Source organism: Martes martes (assembly GCF_963455335.1).
Source record: "Martes martes genome assembly, chromosome: 3".
Lineage (NCBI taxonomy): Eukaryota > Metazoa > Chordata > Mammalia > Carnivora > Mustelidae > Martes > Martes martes.
This window is the reverse complement of record NC_137890.1, coordinates 95,465,023-95,489,359: the sequence shown is the minus strand read 5'-3', so window position 1 is coordinate 95,489,359 and position 24,337 is coordinate 95,465,023. Positions and strand designations below refer to the sequence as shown.

At 45.2% G+C, this 24,337-nt stretch overlaps 1 protein-coding gene across 4 annotated transcripts in view; it reads right to left on the bottom strand.

Annotated features, from left to right (window-relative positions):
• CCDC93 (CCC complex scaffolding subunit CCDC93) overlaps positions 1-24,337 on the bottom strand; it is an 84,456-nt gene that overhangs the window by 35,586 nt on the left and 24,533 nt on the right. For 2 of the 4 annotated variants that reach the window (XM_080798153.1, XM_080798150.1), the window contains exons 7-12: positions 20,435-20,535; positions 19,778-19,795; positions 12,233-12,269; positions 9,110-9,202; positions 8,772-8,822; positions 7,829-7,915 (exon numbers count right to left, since the gene is read on the bottom strand). In XM_080798153.1, coding sequence (XP_080654279.1) covers positions 7,829-7,915; positions 8,772-8,822; positions 9,110-9,202; positions 12,233-12,269; positions 19,778-19,795; positions 20,435-20,535 — 387 coding nt within the window. The remainder of the gene's footprint in view (positions 1-7,828; positions 7,916-8,771; positions 8,823-9,109; positions 9,203-12,232; positions 12,270-19,777; positions 19,796-20,434; positions 20,536-24,337) is intronic. The other 2 variants (XM_080798151.1, XM_080798152.1) reach the window with 2 other exon arrangements.

Sequence of the window (24,337 nt, the reverse complement as noted above, 5' to 3'; positions counted from 1 at the left end):
CCAAGTAGCAACTGGCATCCATCTGCGATCACATAGGTCATATTACTCTGTCATTTCTCTGCTTAGGGGTTGACTGACGGCTAACTCGGAGCTCCAGGAGGCAGCAGGCAGCATCCACCTCTTCCTCCTAACTAGGCCCTGCACCACCACCCCCACCCCCGCTGCCAGGGGACACAGTGTGTGCACAACAGGTGTTGGCTGCAGGAGGAAATCATCCCATCTTGGGGCTCAACTCTGTCAGCTCCCTGGCAGAAAAGAAGTCAAGCTCAAGACTGAACATATCTCCAAAATGATACCAATTTTCTTTATAAGTGTTTGAAAAAGCTAACTGGAGTAGTCCTACCTGGAAATAAGAAACCAGGGTAGAGAAACAACAACACAAAGGCAGTTTCCACAAGAGGGCGGCTGACATATTAGCAACTGACACTTTTGGGTCAATCCCATCCAATTCAGTTAGATGGATTCCCTGAGTAGGCACCGGCCATGGTGCGTGCCTAGCATCACCTGGTTTATAACACTTCCTGTGGGGGACCACTATCACCTACTCGCTCTCATTCCAGACAGGCTGCCAGTCAAGAGGCTGGCCACCACCTGGCCCAAGCAATTGGACCCCAGAGGAATATGGGACCTAAGCCACGCCATAGATAGCATCCTTAGGACTTTACGCACGGAAGTGGGGAGGGTGCTAGAAGACTGACAGTCTGTGGTGAAGCCAGCAGGTGACAACAGAGAGAGAAACCAAGTGAAGCAAGAGCAGAGAGATGAGACACAAGGCTGCTGGAGTCCCTGGGACCCCTGCATTCACAGACCTCCCAGTTATGACAGCTGATAAACGCTCCCTTTTTGCTTATACCATTACAGGCAGCTTCCAGTCCTTGCAAACAAAAGGCTCCTACACGCATACTGTCCAGGTTAGCAAGCGTGGAACTTAGGGAGGCAGCTGGTTTTGCATCATAGTGGAATATAAATTATCACAGAGGAGAGGGACAAGGACAAGTGGGACAAAATCCACTCTAATCAAATGTGGTTGTCTGCATTCTCTAGAGGGGACTTACTTTCCTTTGTGTTTTTATATGTGCATTCCTGACCATACCCTGGCCATGACCTCTTTTCAGCTACACCCAGCTCAATTACCTGAGCACCCCCTAGGTGCTCCTGAAAGACATAACTTCAAGACCGTCTGGGCTTCCGATTAACTGCCAGAGAATGGGCCTCAGAATCAAAAGTTCAGAAGCAATGGTGCCAGAATTTCTTAATTGCCGGAAAGGAACATTTCCAAAACCTATTAAGAAAAAAAATTTCTTCCACAAATAAGTCCTCTGATGGCTGAAAATTCATCAGGATGTTACATTCTAAAGGTTATAAAAGTGATATGAAAAACCACACATGCACACACCCCAAATAAAAACTTCCACAGCTTTTAGCAGCACAGGTGTGATTGTGTGTAAGTGCCTGGGCCACACCATTTTCATTTTGCTTATTTCTGTGGCTAGTTCCCAACAAGACCTGGCTTCTCTCTATTTAGCCTAAGGTAGGCAGCTGGACAGTGACAGAATCTAAACAGGTTTGTCACTACAAGCCTGGAAGGTGGATGAGAAGGATGACGGCAAAGGATGATGGCTTGCCCCTACAGACACTCTACTTTGCCCAGGAGACAGGTTTCAAAGTCAGACAGTCCTGTATGCGAACCTGGAACTTCTTAGCTATGTGATACCGGACAAGTGACTGAACCCTTTAGTGTCTTCATCTGCAAAATGGATATAACATCACATGCTAACATATTGAACACCAACACTGCCAGGTCCTTGCTCCGAGGTTGCAGAGAGGAGTAAAACGTGGTCCACATACACATAAACAGAGAGTTTCAGCTGCACGTGAGGAAGTACAATGATGAAGGAAGGCAGAGGATTATATGCAAGGAGGCAGCACACTGCTCTGAGAATTCACGAGATAATCATATACAAGGCACTGAGCACAGAGAAGGCACTCAGGATAGACTCTTCTGATTCCCCAAGGCAGATCTGTGCTTCTAGATTAACAAAATGTTCTAAGATTCTGTCTCAGGAAGATGCTGACCAAGGAATGATTTAGCTGGCTGTCACGTATTAAAGTGGCTGAAATGATATAGGGTTCGTTAGTAAGTGGCATTAGGGAGAGTCCCTTCTTGTCCTTCCAGGGGACCTGGCTACTTCCCTGGCTCAGCTTCCTTCCCCTTCTTCTGCTTCAAGCTAGTGCAGGATCGTAGAGCAGAAGTAGGTTTTGGACAGTCAAGCTTTTTAGAGTTCTGCAAATGACAGTCACAGACTCTCCTTCCCTATAAAAATGAATGCTAAGATGCAGTGAGCGTATTAGACATCAACACCAAAAAGCACAGCAGTGTCTCATCTAGCGCATTCTGGAAAGGCCATTACCCTTCGGAAAAGAAGGGAGATGGTGCTCTTTGGCCGAGAGCCTACATGAACTCATGAATTATATATTGGGAGCTTCTTCACATTCCTCTTCCCTGCTGCTTTACAGGAACCATATTAAATTGAGTTACATATCTCAGAGGCTCGCTTTGAAACACATGGGTTATTTTTCATGTTACACTGTTAGAAGAACTTGTGAACTTTACAAATCAAAGAGAAGCCTGCACATGTGTTTTCCCACATTTTTTATATCCTAATGCCTGTCAGCTTTCCAAGCACCAGGCTGGCTGTTCGATTCACTGCCTGGTCACAAAATCATTTTCACTCTTTCATACTCCCAAAACTATCTTGCCCCTTTTCTTCACTAAGTAGAAATCCATCCTGTTACCAGATTAACTTGGGTTTCTTACAAGTACCTCTGAAGGCCTCCCTTTTGGGCATCCCTCAATCCCATCTCCACTTCCAAGGGATTCGTTACAGAAACCCTAAAGATAAGGGCATGGACTTTAGAAAAACTGCCAGTGCCTGGTATTAGCCCAATTCATGGCAGTAAGATTTTTTTAAAAAAAGATTTTATTTATTTATTTATTTTTAAATTTAAATTTTTTTTAAGATTTTATTTATTTATTTGACAGAGAGAGACAGACAGACATCACAAGTAGGCAGAGAGGCAGGCAGAGAGAGAAGGGGAAGCAGGCTGTCTACTGAGCAGAGAGCCCGATAAGATTTTATTTATTTATTTGACAGAGAGAGATCACAAGTAAGCAGAGAGAGAGAGGGAAGCAGGCTCCCCGCTGAGCAGAGAGCCCGATGAGGGACTCGATCCCAGGGAATCCCGAGATCATGACTGAAGGCAGCGGCTTAACCCACTGAGCCACCCAGGCGCCCCATGGCAGTAAGATTAAAGTGAAAACCAAACAGTGTGGTGGACAACCCTAGGAAAGCCCTATCCCCTCTGCCTCCTGGTGTTCAGGCCTTCGTGTAAGCCCATCCCCTGAATGTGGATGGGACCTGTGACCTGCTTCTAACCAAGAGAAGACAGCGAAGTGATGGGATATACGTGAGTGCATGCACCTAGCTGTTACACAGAACTGCAACGTCTAGCCTATGAGGAGGTGCTCTCCCTTGCTGGCTTTGATCAAACAAGTGGCGATTTGGGGAAGGCCACATGGCAAGGAACCGAGGGCAGTCGCCAGCCAGCAGCCAGCTAGAGCTGAGGACTTCGGCCAACAGGCTGAATCCTGGAACAACCACATGAGCTTAGAAGTGGATCCTGCCCCAGGTGAGCCTCAGATAAGAAAGCAGACCCGGGCAGCACCTTCACTTGTGAGGGCCCTAAACAAAAAAATCCTGCTAATCTGTGCTCAACTGCTCACCCCCAGTGACTGTGAGATAATAAGTGTGTGTTGTTGGGGCACCTGGGTGGCTCAGTGGGTTAAGGCCTCTGCCTTCGGCTCAGGTCATGGTCTCAGGGTCCTGGAATCAAGCCCCGCATCAGGCTCTCCGCTCAGCAGGGAGCCTGCTTACTCCTCTCTCTCTGCCTGCCTCTCCACCTACTTGTAATCTCTGTCAAATAAATAAATAAAATCTTAAAAAAAAATAAGTGTGTGTTGTTTTAAGCTACCACCTTTGTTGTAATACTGATGTGCAGCAGTAGATAACTAAATGTACGAACAAGCAGAGGAGAAGTAAAGCAGCCTCTGGCATCTGAGAGCCAACCTGGCCTTCTCGGCAAGACCTTGATGTTGCTGGGAGCTGCCCTGCACATCCTAGGTCTTGGTGCTAAACATAGGTAATTCCAAAGAATGTCAACATCACACAATGTCGTGAAGATGAAGGGAGAGACATGAGCATTCCGTACTCATGTCTGAACGTAATCTCATCATTGTTCAAATCGCAAAAATGACTAAATATCCCACTATGCTGGCTAATAACAGTACACAGCTTTAACCTTGATTCATTACCTCATCTTTTTAATTTTTTTCATTCCCCCATCTTATTAAATTTATTTAGACACTCATTTAAGGAAGGATCGCCCTTCCTTAAAATATCCAACAGACAGCAAAGCCCTACTTTCTTGGTCCTTCCCACAAATCACCTAAAACAAGCCCAAATCCCATAGTAAGTCTTTCCTAATGGTTCCTTACTGAGATGTTGCATGCCTCCCCACTCGTGCACAGTCTCCCCCACCAGCACCAGCAATAAACCCGACTGTTCAACTACAGTTGTGTTCCTCACGCTCTCTGGTGGGAGGCCACTGATAAAACAGGAGCAAACAATAAAGCAAACAACAACTACAACAAAGCCAAACATAACTTCACCATGGAATTTGCATAAAATTAGAGGAGTATAAACCAATAAAGTAAGAAAGAGTCCATAAACAGTTTAAATTAGATAAAAACCACAAAAATACAATAAGCTATCTCCAAGTAAGTATAAAGAAATTATGAATAAATGGTATTAGGAGAGTGGATAGGAGGAGGAAAATTGGCATGAATCCCATTTTAGAATAAATGAAAGTGAACTCCACATAAGTTAAAGAATTAAACATCATCAGTAAAAGATGAACTAAAATGTAATGGATTACTTATTGGATCCATGGAAAGATGATGACCCTGTCACCTGGAAACAATAATAAAAAGATCCATTGATTTACGTACAAATTCCTTGTTTATAATGAAAAACAATCCAAGAATAAAAGAACACTGGGTGTTATATGCAACTAATGAATCACTGAACACTACATCAAAAACTAATGATGTACTGTATGGTGGCTAACTTACTGTATATTAAAAAAAAAAGAACAGCCAAGAAATACTTTAGTGATGAAATATATAAATCTAGAATATAGACTGTATTCAAATTTATATGAAAAACATCACATATCCAAAAGATAAATGAGTACAGGTAATAACAATTTACATAGTACAAAAGAGAGCTAACAAAAACATGGAACAATGGCTCATCCTCTCCGGTGCAAAGAGGTGCTATCTTATAGCTACTAAGGTAGCAAGTTAGACAAAGGAACAAAGTTGGAAATGTGGGGCCATGGTGAAGCACCTTTATCACTGACAGTATTTTATGTTGTTCCAACTTATTTGTAAAGCAACAAAGAGAGATAACCCATACCCAACTCCTAAAAAAAACCTCTTAGTAGAAACTATCTGCTCAGAACTTACGACAGCATTATCCACAGTGGCAAACACAGACAACTTAAAGTTGAACAACAGGGAAATGTTTGAGGAACTGGGCTGTATTAACACATGGATTATCCAGTATTCAAATAAGTGCAAAGGCTAGAAACATAAAAAAATGTTTAGGATTTGACATGACAAAAAAAATGCAGACTATAAAAAAGCAAATGAAGGTGAGTATCAGCTAGAAGCTCTCACGTGCCAGACACTGTTTGAGGTATTTAGTCACATTTCACTTGATCTTCACAAAATCCTGACAGCGAAGTAGTATTATCTCCATTTTACATAGGGAGATAGGAGGACAAAGGGGGTTAAATAATTGGTCAAGGTCATACAGCTGGGATATAGAGGAAACATGTGACTTCAAATGCTGTCTTTTTAACTGTACCGCCCTACCTCTTGATGCCCTACCTGATGGCTGCAACTAGGAACCACCATGGAGATGTGGGACCAACCCTGGAGGGTAATATGCAAATGTGAGATGACTCTGATATGGGAATAAGAATAATAGGATATAATTTAAAAAAGCATTACCTTTAACGCTGTATGATGTACATACATAATGCGAAAAACACAATCAAGCGGAGAACTCTGCACCTCTAATTCTTCATGAGCAGTTTAATTACCTATGTCCTTGGAAAGACACTGGTTCCAAACTACTTCCAACGTCACTCCTTTCTGGCAGAATGGAATGTAGGTAGAGAGTGCAGTCACTGGTCGTGGGTACAGATCACAGTACAAGGGTGAGGAGGGGAAAGTTCAGGGGATAACAGACCCAAAAGGAGACACGGACATGTAGAGCTGACTGGGGAAATAGGTAAGCTTCAGGACTCCCAGGCAAGGAGAGGCATATGACCAACAAAAGAGGGTCAGCCTGCTTGGTTTCCTTCTTAAACTAATCTGAGCTCTTATCCACCGGCAGTGGGTGAGTATGAAGACAAAAGTCAGGGCCCCTGCAGTGAGTACCCCATCTTCTAGTTGTCTTTTTTAAAAAACTGGATTCAGCAATGCTATGTGGCAACATAAAGGCAAATGCAGACTCAAACTCTTGCCATTCAAGTGTGTGCTGACCACCAATCAAGAAACTTCCTTTTTGGGGCAATGTATAAATCGTTCTCCTCAATTACGTTTTCAAGGCTTTTAAGCTGATCTGTAACTTTGAGGATTATCTAAGTCCTTTTCCAGTCAAATCTCTGAGGACACTCTGACTACTGTCATCTTTCCTCAGTGGTAGACTGAAACAGAGGACACTTTGGACTCCATGAAAGTTGGATTAGAAAACCCGTATTAAGAAGCACTGACTTGGCGGGTAGCAGGTAGGGGAAACATGAGAATCACACCCCCAGACTTTCTAAGCCATTTTACTCATTGTATTGCTCAAAGACCCCTCATTGGTGGGAGGTGACCCCCTGCTATGTTTACAGAAGGTCGTAACTCTCAGTTTCAGGAGACATCCCTTCCCCAAGTACATCATCTGTGCAAAATCACTTGAGAAGAATATTGCACGGAGGGCTGGAGCAGAACTAATTTGTCGTCAAGGCTTCTGAGACAGGGAAAGCAAAGCTGGATGCTTTAATACACATCAACGTTTTAGGGGGATGGACTTGAGTATGGCCGGGAAAGGAAGGATGTGAAACAATGCCCTGTAAATCTGATTTCACCGATACTACATCTCAGCCGGACCAGAATCAGTTATGTGCAAAATGATTAATCACCATCTCCCTGAAATAGTCAAGGTCCTGCTGCCTATTCTTAGGATAGAAAAAAATCTAACACTGAAATATGGCTTTCAGGCTTTAGTTCATTCTATACCCTTCTAATAAAGTGGGACAAAAAATTTTGCCTTGGGCTTGGCTGAGTTATGGGGTTTGTCTCCTAAGTGGCAAAAGCTTATTCTTCGACCCAATCACCAAACTGAGCCCGAGTTATAAGAAGCTTGGTAGAGAAGGAAAAATGCCTGTGCTATACCTCGGACATCAATTTATCAGATGTGATCCTTGCTCTGAGAGACAGGTTTTCTCTTTATATGTATAGAAAAATAGGCACTGCAGAAGAAAATTAACTGAGCTAACGGACAAATGCTGACGGCTTTGCATGGCGTGCATGTTTCTGACAAATGTCACTGGTGAATTACAACGTGACTCCATCAATGATATGGGAGGGTATAGGGACACAGAAGAGATCCTGGGGGCATGAGGCTAAGACTCCAGCCGGGCGCCCACATACCTTCTCTGCGTACTCGGACACGATCTGCTTGATCTCGGCGGAGCAGAGTCCCACGATCTGGCCTACAGAGCTGGCAGTGAGGCGGCTCTGCAGTCACAGGGAGGGGGGGTTCTTAAGGCCATGCCTTGTCCTTCACAGAACTGGAAAATCTGAACGCTCTGAGTTGTATAGCAAAAATAGATAATACTCCCAGGGTGGGGGGGAATACTCTGGGCTTTGTTTAGGTATCTATCAACAAGGAAAGGGGAAAACAAGCCTTGGGGCAAATGATAAGCCATCTCTCCATCGTGTGAGTCATTCAGTTGATTGTGCCAGATTCCTCCTGGTGCCTGGGTATCCCTGGGAAATCATTCTTTACCCCAAATACCCCATCTCAGGGTCTCTTCCTGAGCAGAGGAACCTGGAAGGCTTAGAACTGAGGGGAAAAAGAAATACACATGGGACGGAAACAGGAATCTTAGAGCTCTCCAAATACCTCATTACTGCCACAGGCTTTTCCTGCCCTAAAAAGGAGGGATCCTTTCAAAGCCCTTGGTTAAACCTTTTGGACAGGCCCTGAGGTCTGGGAAGACCAATGAAAAATGTGGTGGTGTATTTTCTAAGCAGATGGCGTGGGAAGGACGAGAGTTCTTCTGGCATGGGTGGTTGTGGAGAGGCAAGGCTGAACCACGGCTCCTCTACAGAGGTCCTTGTGATACCGCCCCAGTAGGGACATCCCACTCTCACAAGGGTACTTGCAGATCCCCAGAGGTTCCACAGATGGCAACACTATGCACTGGGAGAAAGCTTCCTAAAAGACCCTAAGGAAAGAGGTAGCACTGACTGCTAAAAAGACAGGGCTCTGATGAAGGGGGTCCCTCTGGGAGGAGGCCCCCTGGAGTAGCAGAGGGTGGTTCCACATGCCCACCTCCACAGGGCGCCCCACACACAATGCCCCCCTCACCTCCTCATTCGCCATGGCGGTCATCTTGGTCATCAACGACTGGATACGCTGCTGGAAGAACGGAGAAAAGTAGCAGTGAGTGGACCCCAGTACGTAAGGCTTCTGCAACAGGTCTACATAGACCTTTGCGGTGCAATCCAAGGTTGTTTACTTGTTCTCTCTAGTGAGGCTCATGGGGGAAGGGGTAAGGAAAGGAAACTGGAAAGGGTGTGAGAGGCCAGCTAACAGCAGCGGGGTGTGGGAGGCAGCTGGCCGTTTTGCAAAGCTGGGGATGAAGGGACAATTTCTCCCCAGATGACTGAAACAGAAGCCCCAGGGGACCTACACGGGCCACACACCTCTTCAGCAGCTTGAAGCTCATCTTCCTCACAGGCATCAGCTTTTTCTGCAGCCGAGAGCCCTGCGGGAAGGACCGTCTTCTTGTCCTCGGCCTGGAAGGGAAAATGCAAAAATAGCTGGGCCCTGGAGATGAAGACTCAGTGGAGAAAGGACGACAACACAAAGGGGCACAGATCTGTGAAGGACAATATGCAGATCTGGAAAGGCGAACCAGTCCCTGCCAAAGAGTGGGGAATCCAGAGACCTGAGCTTCCAGTCCTACCACAGACCGAGCAGGTCAAGGTCCAGGCCTTGGCCCGTGCCTCACTCCATTGCTATACTGCTTGCGGGTTCAATGCCTATCAGGTCGCACACATTTGCCAGACTCCTCTTTTGACTGGGTCTCCTCCCTGCCTTAATGCCTTCAAGAGCAAATCACTGCCTAACAGAGTATGTTTTTCAAACGGCCACTTGAGACCCACTGGGGGACATGCAAGTGCTTTAGCAGGTATGGCCAGCATCTACAGACATTACACAAAAATAAGAGAACAGGACACATCAAAGTGCTTTACACATAGTAAAGGGTTAGGCACTGCTCTGTGAAACCTTTATTTTGGAGCTGTCTGTATGTGTACTGAATCATGATGAAAAACAGAATTCTTACTGCTAAGAGTAGCCAACAAAATTTAAAAACCACTGGCCTGAAGGATAAAAATCGAACTATTGCACCTGGTGATCCAGCTTCTGGCTCTGGACCCAGCCTCATGCTCTAAATATACCCACCACGATGCTCAAGACACCTGCATGACCTGTGGCTTCTCAAAACTGCGCTGCAAGTCTAGAGAGCTTGCTCTTAATTCCATGTCTGCCACCTGCCAGCGGGGTGACTGCAGACTTACCTTCTCCAGATATCAGGGTCCTCTTGGATTGAAAAAGAGAACTGGTGGTCTCAGACGGCCTCCTTAGACCGACCCAATTCTAGAATGTTTTTCTATAACCTGCCTGTAACTGACCCCAGGGAACACCGTGAGCTCCTAACTGCGGGGGATATAGGTATCCCTTCTTTCAAAAACTCATGTTAGGCCACTTTGCTTTCACAAAAGACCCCTACTAGTACCTGTTGTTGCTGACCGAAAGAAATCTGAAAAGGATTTTTGCTTTTACAAAAAAAGGTGAAAGCGAAAACAGTTTTCAGCGTTCGTTTAGCTGTGAGCCATTAAGAGGGAGTGTGTAACCTGGGCAGTGAAAGCGGGCTGCTGAGCTCCTTCCCTGGGAAGGCTATTCAGCATCTCAGCATCAAGCTGCAAGAGCTTCGAACTGTATCCAAGCATCTGTGCTTTGTCTCAATTTATTTTGTGTGTCTGTTGGCAAAGCTTGTATCAGAAAAGCCTAAGACTTAACTTTTTGGGTTTAGGAATGCTCACAAATTTTTTCATATAAACTGATGGCAATTGCTTCTTTGCTTTATACCATTTTGGCTTATAAAAGGCTTTACAGCTACACTCTACTTTGGGATAGTAGAAGAAACCTGTATCTGTATTTGTAGACAAGCCCAAACTGAATACCATTTAATGGGCATTGCATGACTTTTCCAATCATAATTAATACACCCAATAGCTATATGCACAGACATTCTTTTCAGACTAAATAACATGCCAAATTGAACATACACATCAAATTCTTATTATGTATCAGATGCCACCTGACATGCACAAATCCACAAAACCCTTGCTTTGGAGGAAATGACTGTTTAGTTAAAAATAAAAACACAACGGTTGCAAAATTAAACAACGAGAAGACCGAAAAAGAAGGTACCCTAATCAATGACTGGCTGCCCTGAACTACCACTGCCCCTGATAAAACAGCTCATGCTTATTCAGTATCTCCTGCGTGATGAGTCATTCTCCCCACCAACGCTGCGAGGGGGTACAGTGACCGCCCCTCCTTCACAGACGCCGTGAACTGAGGCGCAGCGATTAAGTACACTGTCCGAAGTCACACAGAGAAGGGATCTGAAACCAGCCAGCCTGCCTTCGGCACACACGCTCCTAGTCACTCTCTGTGCCCTCTGCTGACTGAGACAGCGATCACCCCATAACGCAGGAGGCTGAGAGCCAGGCAGGCTTCCTGGAAGGATCGGGGTTTTGGACAGAGGCAGGGTGGCGGGGGAACAGAGCCAAGAGAGGAAGTGTCCTATGCAAGGAACTCTTGGGCGTCTGATGGGGAATGAGGGGAAAAAAGAGTACCCATGGATCTCAAACTATAGGACTCTGCTTTTTAAGAGCCACCAACAACTTTAGTCAGCATTCCATTATTTAAAAGGCAGTGGTTAAGAGCACAGGCTTTGTTGTCCCACAGACCTGGATTCAGATTTTTATTACTTCCCTTGAGGGGCCTACGTGATTGTGGACAAATCCCAGAGCCTCTCTGAGCCTCACAGCTTTCTGACCTCAGCTTTTCTGAAAAAAGGTAGTGTCTTCCTCACTGAGTTGCTCAGGGAAGTAAATGAAGAAAGGACATGCAGAGCCCTGCAAAAAGGGGCTGAGACATAGTACGGGGTCTGGCACTGTAAGATGCACATGCCCGCCCTGCAGCTGACGGCTAAGGCTCGTCAGGAAACACATACATTATGGGAGGTTTCTGAGACGGCCGTGTGAAGTTAGAACGCCTGCCTCGACTTCCCTGAGTTCTCCACACTAGGCTGTCTTAGGGCAGGCCTGCAACATGGGGCTGTGTTCTACATCACTGGCAGTACCCTGCTCACAGCTGTCTAGGGTCTCCCTCCTTCAGCGGGGAGTGCCCAGGGCCCTGCAGCAGACTTCATCTTCACACCTCTGGAGTTAGGAGAGCCCAGCTGGTTGTCTCCGGGGCCATGACTTCCAGCCCTTCCATGAGGTTGCTGCTTCAGCTCCCCGGCCCACGAGGGTGGCAGACCGCAGCTAGTACAAGGGAGATGCAGTGGCCCGAGGCAGCTGCCACATCCCCACCGACCCGGGTTGGCCAGGGACTGGAGCCTGGGTCACTGCGGAGCTGCATCCCCCCATTCTTGCTAAGCCCGGGGCCCATCAGCATCAGACAGAGGCAAAGGGGAGGGGTGCTTCCATCTCTCCAATGTTCTCTCCCATTATCTATGCTTTTCTTACCTTCTCTGTTTTGCTCTGGCGGCTAAATCCATATCTCCTGCAGGCCACAAAAAAGGGGAGTTCAATTACTATTCGAAAATCACACCAATGTGGTCAAATGCATTTTGGTTGGATTTTTATGAAAAGCACCAAAGAAAATTTAAGCCTTATGGTAACTGGAGAAAATGTTTTAAGTGCCAAACCACAGACACAGTCCACTGTTTTTGAATGAAGGGCCAGCCATTCTACTTGCCACGCAAACACTATGAACGGGAGCTCTCGGAGAGCACACAGTGCAATGTTCTTTTTTAAGTGCAGCCATTACTCCCTGAATCAGGAGCTGTATTTCAGGCCCAAAGTTTAAGCTAAAAGCCTTAAAGCTTTCTGTATGAACAAATGCGAGTGCGTTTGCTCGGGTAAGGATGCTCCCTAATGGTTCTGTTCAGAACCTGGAGTCCGGCCTATTTTTCATTCTCCAACGTCGCCCAAGCATGATGCCAACAGTGTTACGTGTTCACTTCAGGCAACCTTAAATTCAAAGAAACTCACAAATGCACTTTAGTTTAAATTAGTTTATTTTTAGGTTCTTTTTTTTTAAAGCATTTTAAAGCATTTAAAGCAAACCATTCAACCTGAAACAAAAAGCATGATGCAAAACACCACACCTCACTTACCTTCAAGTAGCTTCTAAAGAGATAAAGGTACATGCGGCCATTTAAGAAAAGCAAAGGAAGGACGCCTGCTCCGCCCTTGCTCAGGCTGGGCCTCACCAGCAGGGCTGGTGCACTGGCCTCTAGGCTCACCGCACTCCCACTCCTCCTCACTCCCTCTCCAGCTCCCCAGCAGCCTCATCTGCCCACGTCAATGGCAGGCCTCTTCCCTCTGGGGCACCTTCGCTAGGGCTTCCCCTCTGCAGCTCTGCCTAGCAACCCCTAAGCCTCACCTTCTCACCTGCCATGTTCCTGTGTGGTCCCTGCCTGGCAGACCGCTGTGCGCACACGGGCTGTTCTCCTGCTTTCCATTCGCACCCACACCTCCACTCTCAAGCCCACTCCTCTCTGAAGCATGGCCCACGAAGGACAGTCTGCCTGGGCCAATCCATCCTCTGTACGTGCCCCATTCCCCCCGCCCCCCGCCTCCGACGGCAAGCACGTCTAGCAGTCTGTGTGCCTGTCTGTACCCTCTTCCAGGAGGGCATGGGAGCTCCTTTTACATTTTGTATTTCCAGTGCACGCTAAACAAATAAACTGAACAGAAGTGGAAGAACATGCAGGAATCCAGAAGCCAAAGCATCACCCGGCCTTGGGGGAGGCCGTCATATAACTGGAAAGACCCCAGAGTCCCAGCTGGGCACAGTGTGTACAGATAAGTGCAGCCGACTAAAGGTAAATTCTGAGTGTCCACACAGTTTCTGAAAGGCCCTGCGGCAGATTCTGTGCATTTGTTTCACAATGTCTGAGGCAACTCCCTATACTGCAGAGGTTGGGAAACAAAAGACTCTATAGTTTCTCTCTTTTTTTTTTTTTTAAGCGGGGGAAGGGCAGAGGGAGAGAGAGACACTCTCAAGCTGGGTCCACACTGAGTGTGGAGCCCAAGACAGGGCTCAATATCATAACCCTGAGATCATGACCTGCACCGAAATCATGAGTCAGATGCTTAGCGGACTGAGCCAGCCAGGAGCCCCCAGAAACTCTAGTTTCTACACTCGGGTGCACCCAGGGCTGCGAATGCTACCCTGAGCTCCAGCAATCAGGGGAGCTTCCCGGCCATGTGAATGAGCAGCAGCCAGCTGAGGAGAGAGGTATGCTGTGCTGTGGGGGTCACAGAGGTAACCTGGTTCTGGGGCCAGCAGCTGTGGCAGTGGCATCCTGATTCGGGCTGAAGTGGCGTGGTTTCTTTGTGAGCAGCCATGACGCCAGCATCCCAACTCCTCAGGCCACTAGCTAGCTTCCCCATGGTGGAGGCAGAAGCAGCATCCTTGCCCGGTTCTGATGTGCTGCTTGGGCAGGGACCCCACCCAGCTTGGATCCCACCTCTCAAATGTTCCCAAGGATCCATGGAGTCAACCCCTTCTGCTGGAACTAGCTGGAGGGTTTGTGTTCTCACCCAGCAATCCCTAACCAATAGAGGACCTCACCACAGTTCCCCATGCCTAGAAGTAACCTTGTACCTTGGGTGTCCTTGGTCTAGTCTGTTGGAGACCCTTAGGGCAGATGACATACCCTCAGACAGAGAGGCCTCATCTAAGGAGCCAGAACTTTTTGGATTTTCCAAATAAAGCAGTAAGCAACTCAATGTGAGTGACTCAGTTCCTGCCTCTTCTACTCCTTCGTAAAGACAGAGGTTTTGGGAAGAAGCTTCTGACCACCCAAAGGCCTGGGTTAGGCACCAGTGTGCTCATCCCAAGGGCTAATAATTACATCTGATCCTACAAATCTGTCTATTGCATTCCTGGAAGGAGTACTTCACTCATTTCTTTTTATAGTTTTTTAAACTGAGATATGATTCGTATCACATAAAATTTACCATTTGAAACTATACACTTCAGTGGTTTTTAGCAGATTCACTATTTGTGCAACCATCACCACTATCTAATTCCAGAATAGTTCCATCACTCCAGAAAGAAACTCCATAGCTATCAGAAGCTCATCTCAAATCCCCCTCTCCAGCCCCTGGCTACCATTAACTGATTTTCTATCTTGAGGGATTCACCTGTTCTGGACATATCATATACAAAGAATCTTGGGTGGCCTTCTGTGACCGGCTTCTTCACTCAGCATGGGTCAGACAGCTCCACTGACTTTTGTATCCCCAGCACCTAGAACAGTGCCTGGCACATAGTAGGTACTCAGTCAATGTATGCTGAATGAGTAGAGTCCAGCTGATTTTTCTAAAGGTCTCCTTCTCCATGTGTCATGGTGACAAGGCTTCCAGGACAAAGAGCTGTTTTCGGCTGCCTATTAATGCCTGCCTCATTACGTTCACTGGCCAAGATGTCTCCGGGAGACTTCCATGTTGTTTGAGCTTCACCAGGAGAACATGTATCCCTTTCTGGCCTAGCATCCCTCACAAAGAACAAGGGGATGCTTCACCTTCTTTCTGCTACAAGTATTTACATCTCTTTTATCTTTCACAGGTGTGCTGCTCTACCCTCCCAGCTCTCTCTCCTCTTGCCCTGTCTGCCCTGCCCCTTCCTCACAAGAGCCAGCCCGAGATCGGTGCTGCCAGATGCTTTAATTTGTTCCCACCTTTCCCTGTGTTAGCTCTGAGCCACCAGCCCCGCTGATGTCCTACCCTGTCAGCACCGACAGAACTCTGGCCTCTCACCGCCCACTTTACCTCTTCACTTCCTACACCTCACACTTGATCTTTAACATCAAGGAGGTACATCTTCTAGAACAGCATAGTCTAAAAAAAATGGAATGAGAGCCAAATAGATAACGTTAAATTAGTAGGTTCACATATTCAAATTACTTCAACCTTAAACTTTTCCCAATAACTAAATCAAGCATGAGTCTTTAAATGTAACTTAATTAAAATTAAAATTCTGTTCTTGAGTCACACTGGTCAAACTTCAAGTGCTCAACAGCCACATATGGCTAATACTATAGCACTGGACATCACAGTTCTAGAAAACAAACCAACCTTCAAAAACAACTGCTGCAGGGCAAATTAAGTCTGGTATCAAACTATCTGAAATCCTGAACAAAACAGGGGCATAAAAAAGCCCTGAATTGGGGGGTGGGGGGGGGAGGGACAGAGTGGCTGCATTATGGACATTGGGGAGGGTATGTGTTATGGTGAGTGCTGTGAATTGTGTAAGTCTGATGATTCACAGACCGGTACCTTTGGGGCAAATAATACATTATATTTAAAAAAAATAATTAAAAAAACACACTAAATTGTATGTATTTAACAAGTGTAACTGGATGAGTTTTGACATACATATGTACATCTGTGAACTTAGATTTCTTTTAACTCACATACTGCTTTTATACATACAAAAACCCAAAACTCAACTAAATAAAGCTCCGGTGTTCCTAAAACACAACACAACACAACAAAGCAAAACAAAATGCAACGCCCTAAACAGTAAGGACTGTGGACCCTGTTGTCCGTTTATTCCACAAGCATGTACTAAATACCTTCCATGAGCATGTCACAGGCCTTGCCATCACAGAGGATACAAACAGGTTGGAAGAGTCATGTCATATTTCATTTACTAAGGAACAGAATGACTTCAAAGCAACTAAAATTAGGCCTCAATTAGTGTGGAAAAGGCTAATGCCAGGATTCTAGTGGTTATGCTTCAAAATTCCACCTCCAGGTTGTTGGAGAGAGTCACAGGCCCAAGGTACAGTCACTTGCTGCTGTGACAGCAAACCGAGACTCAGAGTTTCAACCCCTCCAGGAGTAGAATTTCAAGTCAAACAATCTAGAATTTTCTGGACAGAGGTAATCTGTCACAAGGGCCCTCTCCGTCCTCCAAAGGAAGATGAGGTAATCACCTAAAAAGACCCCTTTTCTTCCCCCTAAAGGTGACCTTGACTGAAACAATCCTTTGTTTTCTTTTGCTAGTAACTTCTTACCCTATCCTCCTTCCTATAAAAACCTACTGTTTTGTACAGCTCGTGGGAGCTCATTTCTACTTGCTTCATAGGAGGCTGCTGGGTTCATGAATCACTTAATAAAGTCAATTAGATCTTCAAATGTACTTGGCTGAGACTTGAGCTTTAACAAAGTCAAATATACTGCATATAAAATGCATTTCCCCACAGCGGCAGTTCTACAGCATGGGTAGGTGTTTTAATTTAGCTCCTAAAAGCTGACTGGACCCATAACAAAACTGAAACAGTATAAACTTGCAATTTTGTTGAAGTCTAAAATCAAAACCATGAGTCTTGTTTTTCCAATATCATAACATTTAAACAAATCTATCCAAACATGAACAGGCATACACAGTCCTTAAGGCCTTCGGCATGGCTGACAGGGCTCAAAGTCCAACCTCATTTCAGCAAATAAGTCAAAAAAGGTGAAAGAAGCTGGAACACTGACCTCAAAGCCAGATGCACTATGGGCCTAGGCTAATGAGTAACCTTCAACCCCAAAAAGTTTCAGACCTTCTTACTCCAGGAGTCAAAATACTTGCCCTCTTATCAAGAGGTGAGATACAGAGGAAACCAGAGGCACAGACAAGAGATGGGGGATGTGGATTCCTAGGTGGTGGGGATGAGCAATTCAGGGGTGCCATGATGTTCACACCAAAGGGAGAGACAGGATGGAGGGTGAGTCCCAGGGCCAGTGGAGGCCCAGCCTTGCTTGACTGGGGAAGGGAAGGAGGAAGAGTGGGTTAGACCTCTCAGCAGGGGTTGGGGGGTGGCTAGTTCTAGGGGTACAGAGTACAGGGACAAGGAGAACTAAAAGAAGAGGCGCATTTGAATCTACAGGTCATATTTAAGGGCATTTGAGAACTGAAAACTATTGCTACTGCTGACAGAGCTTAGCAGTTGACATTTACCATTTTCTGCACAGGACAAACTACTCAAGAGTTCTTCACATGTGTATTATTATGTAATCCTCATTTAATGGACAAGACCATTTGTCTAGGGGACAGTACTGCCCAAACCCTGAGGAGAAAGTCTGATGGCCAGAAAGGAGGGGAGGGCTTTCCCAAGAAGGGGGAATGAAATGCATACTTGCTGGAGCTTTAAGTTTTGTCCAATTTGCTCTGTCAGTTTTAATGACCACTTGCTTCTTGTTCAGCATCAGACCAAACAATAAAGACTGGGCCTGTCTTCCTAAAACTAGGAGCCAAACTTCCCCTGGAGGCTCAAACAATACTTGTAGCTAATGATAAGAGCATGTTATCAGGGTCCAACAAACCTGAGTTCAAGTCCCAGTGTGAGGCTCTTAATAATTCTTTATTTTTATTTATTTATTTTTAAAGATTTTATTTATTCATTTGTCAGAGAGAGTGAGCACAGGCAGACAGAGAGGCGGGCAGAGGCAGAGGGAGAAGCAGGCTCCCCGCTGAGCAAGGAGCCCGATGTGGGACTCGATCCCAAGACCCTGGGATCATGACCTGAGCCGAAGGCAGCCGCTTAACCAACTGAGCCACCCAGGCGTCCCGAGGCTCTTAATAATTCTTAAGAGTAGTTAATAGTTGATGTTGGGCAGGTTACTTCTTCAATTTTCTGATGCTGTCTTTACCTTTCTCAAAAAGAGAACTGAGGTGATTGAACCATCAGAAGGTCCTAAATATCCACTTCCCCACCTCTCACAAACTCACCATTACCTCATCAGGGAAGCTAAAAAGAGAGAAAAATAACCTCTCTCCTAAAAAAAAAAAAAAAAAAATCTTTCAGAGAACACCTACCCTAAGACCCTAAGATTAGAACTCAGCAGAAGTCAGCCTGACCCTACCAACAGGAACCAAGATTGACATCGATATACTCTGCTCTTTCTCACACTCCAAATTTGAGAGGAGTCACAAAAGAAAACCTGTGCATTGCTCCCTTCCCTAGAGAAAGCCCCACCAGGCTCTGGACCCAAACTGCACCAACCACTCCTGAGGATGGGCAGGGACATCCTGAAGTCACCCAGTAATCACAGGACAATAATGACTGCCCTCTACGACACATGCCAAAGAGCCAGTTTAAAACTGAGAATCTTAAAAAAAATAGTGAAATATTGTCAGCCTGGTCTCGGTAAGATAGACAATTCACCAAATCTCTGACTCCTTTTCACCCCCAGGAGCATCTGAGTATTCTGTAACAATGCACAAAAAATGGAGGTATGAACAATACAAACTAAGAAAACCACAACACTCTCCTGAGTATTTTTGGGCTCTGGAACATGTGACACCCAGCGAGGTGGTCTCTCCACTGTGGCTCAGCTGGGGCAGTATGGCCTACCTGCCTACCTACAGCTGGGGCTTGGCTGGAAAACTCCATCCCAGGGCCCAGGACTCACAACCCATCCAGCTGCTCAGGGCCCAACACTCAGAAGGGCCCCACGCCTGGTTGTCATTGTGGTCCTGAAATTCCTAATAATTAGTCATTGCTAGTAATTCTTAACAAGAGGCTCTGCATTTTCGTTTAATCCTGGGCCCCACAAATTCTGTAGATGGCCTGGTGGTGCCTGACTCAGAAGAGGAGTTCAATTCACAGCAGCAACTGGGGAGCTGCGAAGAGAAGACATCAGACCCGGCTGAGGGCCAGAACTCACACCTTTCTTCAAATGAAACACACTAGCTTTCACTCTTAGGAACGACGGACCTGATGCCACACAACTCCCTCCCAAAGAGAAAGGAAGAAAAAAAGGTGGCGACTTTTTTGGGAAATGTTTTCCATGTGAAAGATGAAGTATTTAAGCCAATGAAGCCGAACTTCTTTCTGGTTCTCTCTAGTGCCTCAGAGTGGGGAAGACTTCAGATGCTCACACAGGGAGGTACCGGGGTCAGAGCTGTTAGTTCCAGCCACCAGAGGAGGGCTGGGTTACCAGACAGGGCAGCACACAGCAACCACTCTCAGCATAAAGAAAGGAAGCACAAGGAGACATACTCACATCAAGGAATCAGTTACCCTGAGTAGAAAATGCAGGACATCAATGAAGGTTAATACCCAAGGTCAACCAAGAAATTCAATGAGAACAGCACTTTATGTGCTTTTTAAGTAAAAAATGAGAATAAAAGATAACTGGTATTTTTAAAAAAAAATTACAAAGGTTATTAAGAAATGACAAAGTACTTCTAAATTCTTCATCTTTCTGCTCAGGAAAATCCCTCACGGGAAATCAAAACTACTACTCTAACACTTAAACCTACTGTTAACTGTTTTTGATTCCGTAGTTTACCTGAAGATTTTAACTAATGGCAGGAGTATGAAGGGTAGACTACAGCTGGCCTCAGCAAATACCCCAAACACAAGTCCCCAGGAGGGCAGAGCTAGGGCCCACAGTCATACACACATTTCCAAAGGGGATCTGCAAAGACCAGGCCTCCCCCACCCTCGGGAACGCTACCCACAGAAATGTGGGTAAGTCAATCCCAGAGAGGAAAGTCCCCGGTGATGGAAATCTTGGGCCAGAAACAGTAAATTCAATCAGGTAAAAAACAAAAAACAAAAAACACAACCAAATTAATCTCAGTGAAGCAACCTAAATTAGCTTTTCTTTTCAAAGGCTTTATAAAACAGACACTTCAGCCTGGGTCCCCTTCATTACCTGCCATATTCCAAAAGTGTGGCATGGACTCGGGATTCTTCATCGAGCAGCTCTTCTGCTCCCTGCTGGCGTTTGTATTTCCGACGGGGCTTGTAAACATCCTAAGAAGTGGATGAGACAGACGGCTTACTGAGTGTGAGAAAGCTCCCTTTCTGAACTGCCTGCTGGTGCACCTGGCCAGTCAGGGAGTGAGTCTTTCCCCATCATGGCGCGTGTGCCCGCCTCCTGCAGGAGAACAGTGGGCACTCAGGGCGGCTGCCTCAAGGAGGTCACTCCTTTGATATACAAGTAGCAAATATTTCCACTCAAGATACAGCTTGTCAACTTTAACTTGGTGTTTCTTTTTCTTTTCTTTTTTTTAGGATTTATTCATTTATTTTTAGAGAGAGGGAGAGAGCGAGTGTGGGAGAGGGAGACGGACAGAGAACATCCCCAAGGAGACTCCCCACTGAGCAGGGAGCCTGACACGGGGCTCAATCCCGTGACCCTGAGATCGTGACCTAAGCAGAAACCAAGAGTTGGACACTCAACTGACTGAGCCACCCAGGTGCCCCCCCTTGGCGTTTCTTCTGTCCTTTGGCATTTTAATATTTTTTGTGGTCAAACTTATCAGTTGTTTTATATCTTACTTATTAGCAGGGATTGTTACCAACAAATAAACAAACAAACAAACATTCTTGTCTGTTACTTGTACAGGTTATACTTAGCTTTTTAATCTATTTGGAGACTTTTTTCCCTGAATGGAAAATTAAGAATCCCAACATCATCAGTTTAATAGTCTAGCCTTCATTTGATCTGAAATGGCATACGTGTACATAACATGTACCAATGTTACCCTCTTCAATTCCTCTTGCTTTGTGAACCTTTATACTGTCTCCATTGTTCGTTTTCAAATTTCCTGGCTATTGTAAGCATTCTCTCTTACAAATGAATTCTAGTATCAACTTGTCAGGTTCATAATAAATAACTGCTGAGTTTTGATTAGAATCATACCAAATTTATAGATTATTTTGGAAAGAACTGGCACATTTATAATATTGAATCTTGTCCTGGGAAGCAAGGTTTATTTCTCTATTCAGATTTTATTCCATAAAATGTTCCAGAAAAAAATACAAATTTTCTAGTCACTGCATATCCAGACCTTTCCACCACCCAGAGCCACAAACCAGTTAAACGACCAGTTTAACCAGTTAAAAAATTCTGGTGTATAGGTTAACCCAGAATCCTTAAAAAAAAATTGCTTAAATGGTAAAGGAGATTTCAATTCTTAGACTCGAACAGCAGAAAAGAAGAACAGATACAAAACCTTCAGTGATAATAACTTTCTTACAAAAGTATTGGGCTAAGGTTTATCCCAAAAAAGGTGTATAGAAACACAGATGCTCTATCAATTTTCACTGACTTTTTAAATTACTAGAATGTAATTTAATTATAAATGTAGAACAAACATAGATCTATTTTGTATAGGACAAATTCTGAAAGTATATATACGTGTATTTCTTGAAAAAAGTACATGGCGTGTAGTAGGTGCTCAATTAATGTAGTTCTTCACCCCCAGATGACCTGATTTAGCATTCTGCCCCAAATTAATGTCCTCCTTGAGTGTCAAGCTGGCAGTCAAATAGTATCTTAGGAAAATGTGCTCAGGGCTCTGGGTGCAAGTAGGCAAGTATTTATGCAAGGAAGGTATTCCGGTTGTTCGTCCCTGATCTTTTCTTCTCCACGACCAGAGTTCATCACAACTAACCTCTACCTGGATATCACAAGGACAAGCACTATTGTCAGGTTTCTTCAGAGAGTGGTATTTTTATTCCAAGTAGAATTGTACCTCCCTTAATCATTCTTAACTTTAGGATTTTACTGTTTATTACAAAAAGTTTCAAACATACAGAAAAACATCCTTTTGTAACACATACTATATAATTTTAACAATTTTGCAAAAAAAAAAAAAAAAGGAATGGACTAGGGTCTGGGGTGACGCTGGAGTGTTCTTATAACTTGCTGCCAGAAATAATTCCTAGTTTGCTGCTGGTGCCTACATGAATAGGAAGCTATAAATAATGTAAAACAGATTCATGGGGAAATGCAACACATAACGAATCCACATGACGTCAGTTACTGAATATGATTTAATTCTCGCTGAGCTCTACTATTACAGCAGTACTATATAATTGAGCTTAACTGCTATCTTCCTTAGTTACCAGTGATAGAGTCAATGAGCTAAGACAGGAAATTGGATTCTTCTAAAAAAAGGACTGACTCCAAAACAATAGCATACTGAAACCAACAGCTACAAGGACCTTTTATTCTGGGAAACAGTGACAATGTTGGCCTTTGTGTAATTATTCCTTATACTTGAAAATGCCTCATATACGTCTCACCTTTGCATTTATTTATTTATTTATTTGACAGCCAGAGATCACAAGCAAGCGGAGAGGCAGGCAGAGAGAGAGGGGGAAGCAAGCTCTCCTTGGAGCAGAGAGCCTGATGCAGGGCTCCATCCCAGGACCCTGGGATCATGACCTGAGCCGAAGGCAGAGGCTTTAACCCACTGAGCCACCCAGGTGCCCCCCCAGGGTTTTTCTAATACACTCACTTGCTTCTGGTGGGCATTCCTGCCACCCTCCGGTGATCTCAAATGAGTCCTCTCACAAGACCACAGTATACCCAAGGATACCATATGGATCATTACAATGGTTGCTCAAGTAACAAGGACCTAAATGTCAGAGGTTTTTAGGCCAACTTAAAAACCTATTGCTAAGTCACCCTTTAAAGCAACAGGAGTCAGGAACACTGATGTCTAGTCTGGGGTCTGCCATTAACTAGCTCTGTGACCTTGGGAATTTCCTTCAATGGGCCTGTTCCATTACCTGTAAAACCAGGGCTAGACTAATAGTCCTTGAATAGGCTCTTGTTCTGTGCTGAAGGACACATGAGCAGGGTGAACATACTAAAGTGACTCTTTAGTAAAGCAGAGCCCTGGCACTGTGAGAGTCACAGATTTCTACCTTACGGGTCTGGCTACGAGACAGTGGTTAGAAGAATTCCTGAGTCACATTTCAAATGGCAGGGAAGGGAGGTGGAAAGTGGAAGAGCACAACACTGGGGCAGGGTCTGCAGCACAGACCAATCACTATTACGGAGGGTTTCTCCTTTCTGAAATAATGAGCAGCAGGGAGACAGCCACCACCAACTTGGCCTTCTCTGGTAAAGAGCTCCAGTGCGCCAGGCCACACCTGGGTCAGCAGGAACTGACATTCCTCTGGCTGGCCTCCGCTGACCTTAACACATTTCTCAAGGCTCAACTCTCAGAGACACACTTCAACCCAGGGACCCCACAAACTAAGTCTGCTTCACCGAACAGGACTCCACAGACATCTCCACCATCAAGACCAGTGTCCTGAAAGATCCTGTAGGAAAAAGTTATTTTATCTGCGACAAATACATTTGCTTTTTTTTTTTTTCCCATTCTCACCCTAATAAAACAATAAAGGAAACAAAGCCCCTAGGTACTAAGTGAAGGAAATGGGAGATCGATGGATGGCAACCATTTCTAGAGAGAGGAACACGTCTGCAGGGAGGAAAGTTAGCTGGGGAGGCAGAGTTTTCTCCAGACTTTGTTCCCTTTTCTCTTCTCTTTCACATGAGCTCTGCTCTGCTCCTTCTGGACCAGCACACATCCCACCGCAGGGCTCCAGTGTAATTTGCTGGGTAAGACGAAGGTCACTGTATTAAATAGAGGGGCCAGAGATGGCTTCTGCACTTTGGCTCTTAGGTTTATTTCCTCACAGCAGGCTGAAACCTACTGGCTAAAAAGCATGCCAGGGCCAAACTCCAATTTTTATGCATCCAGTCATTTCAAATGTGGCCCAAATAGGCAGACTGTTAGCCATTGACAGCCTG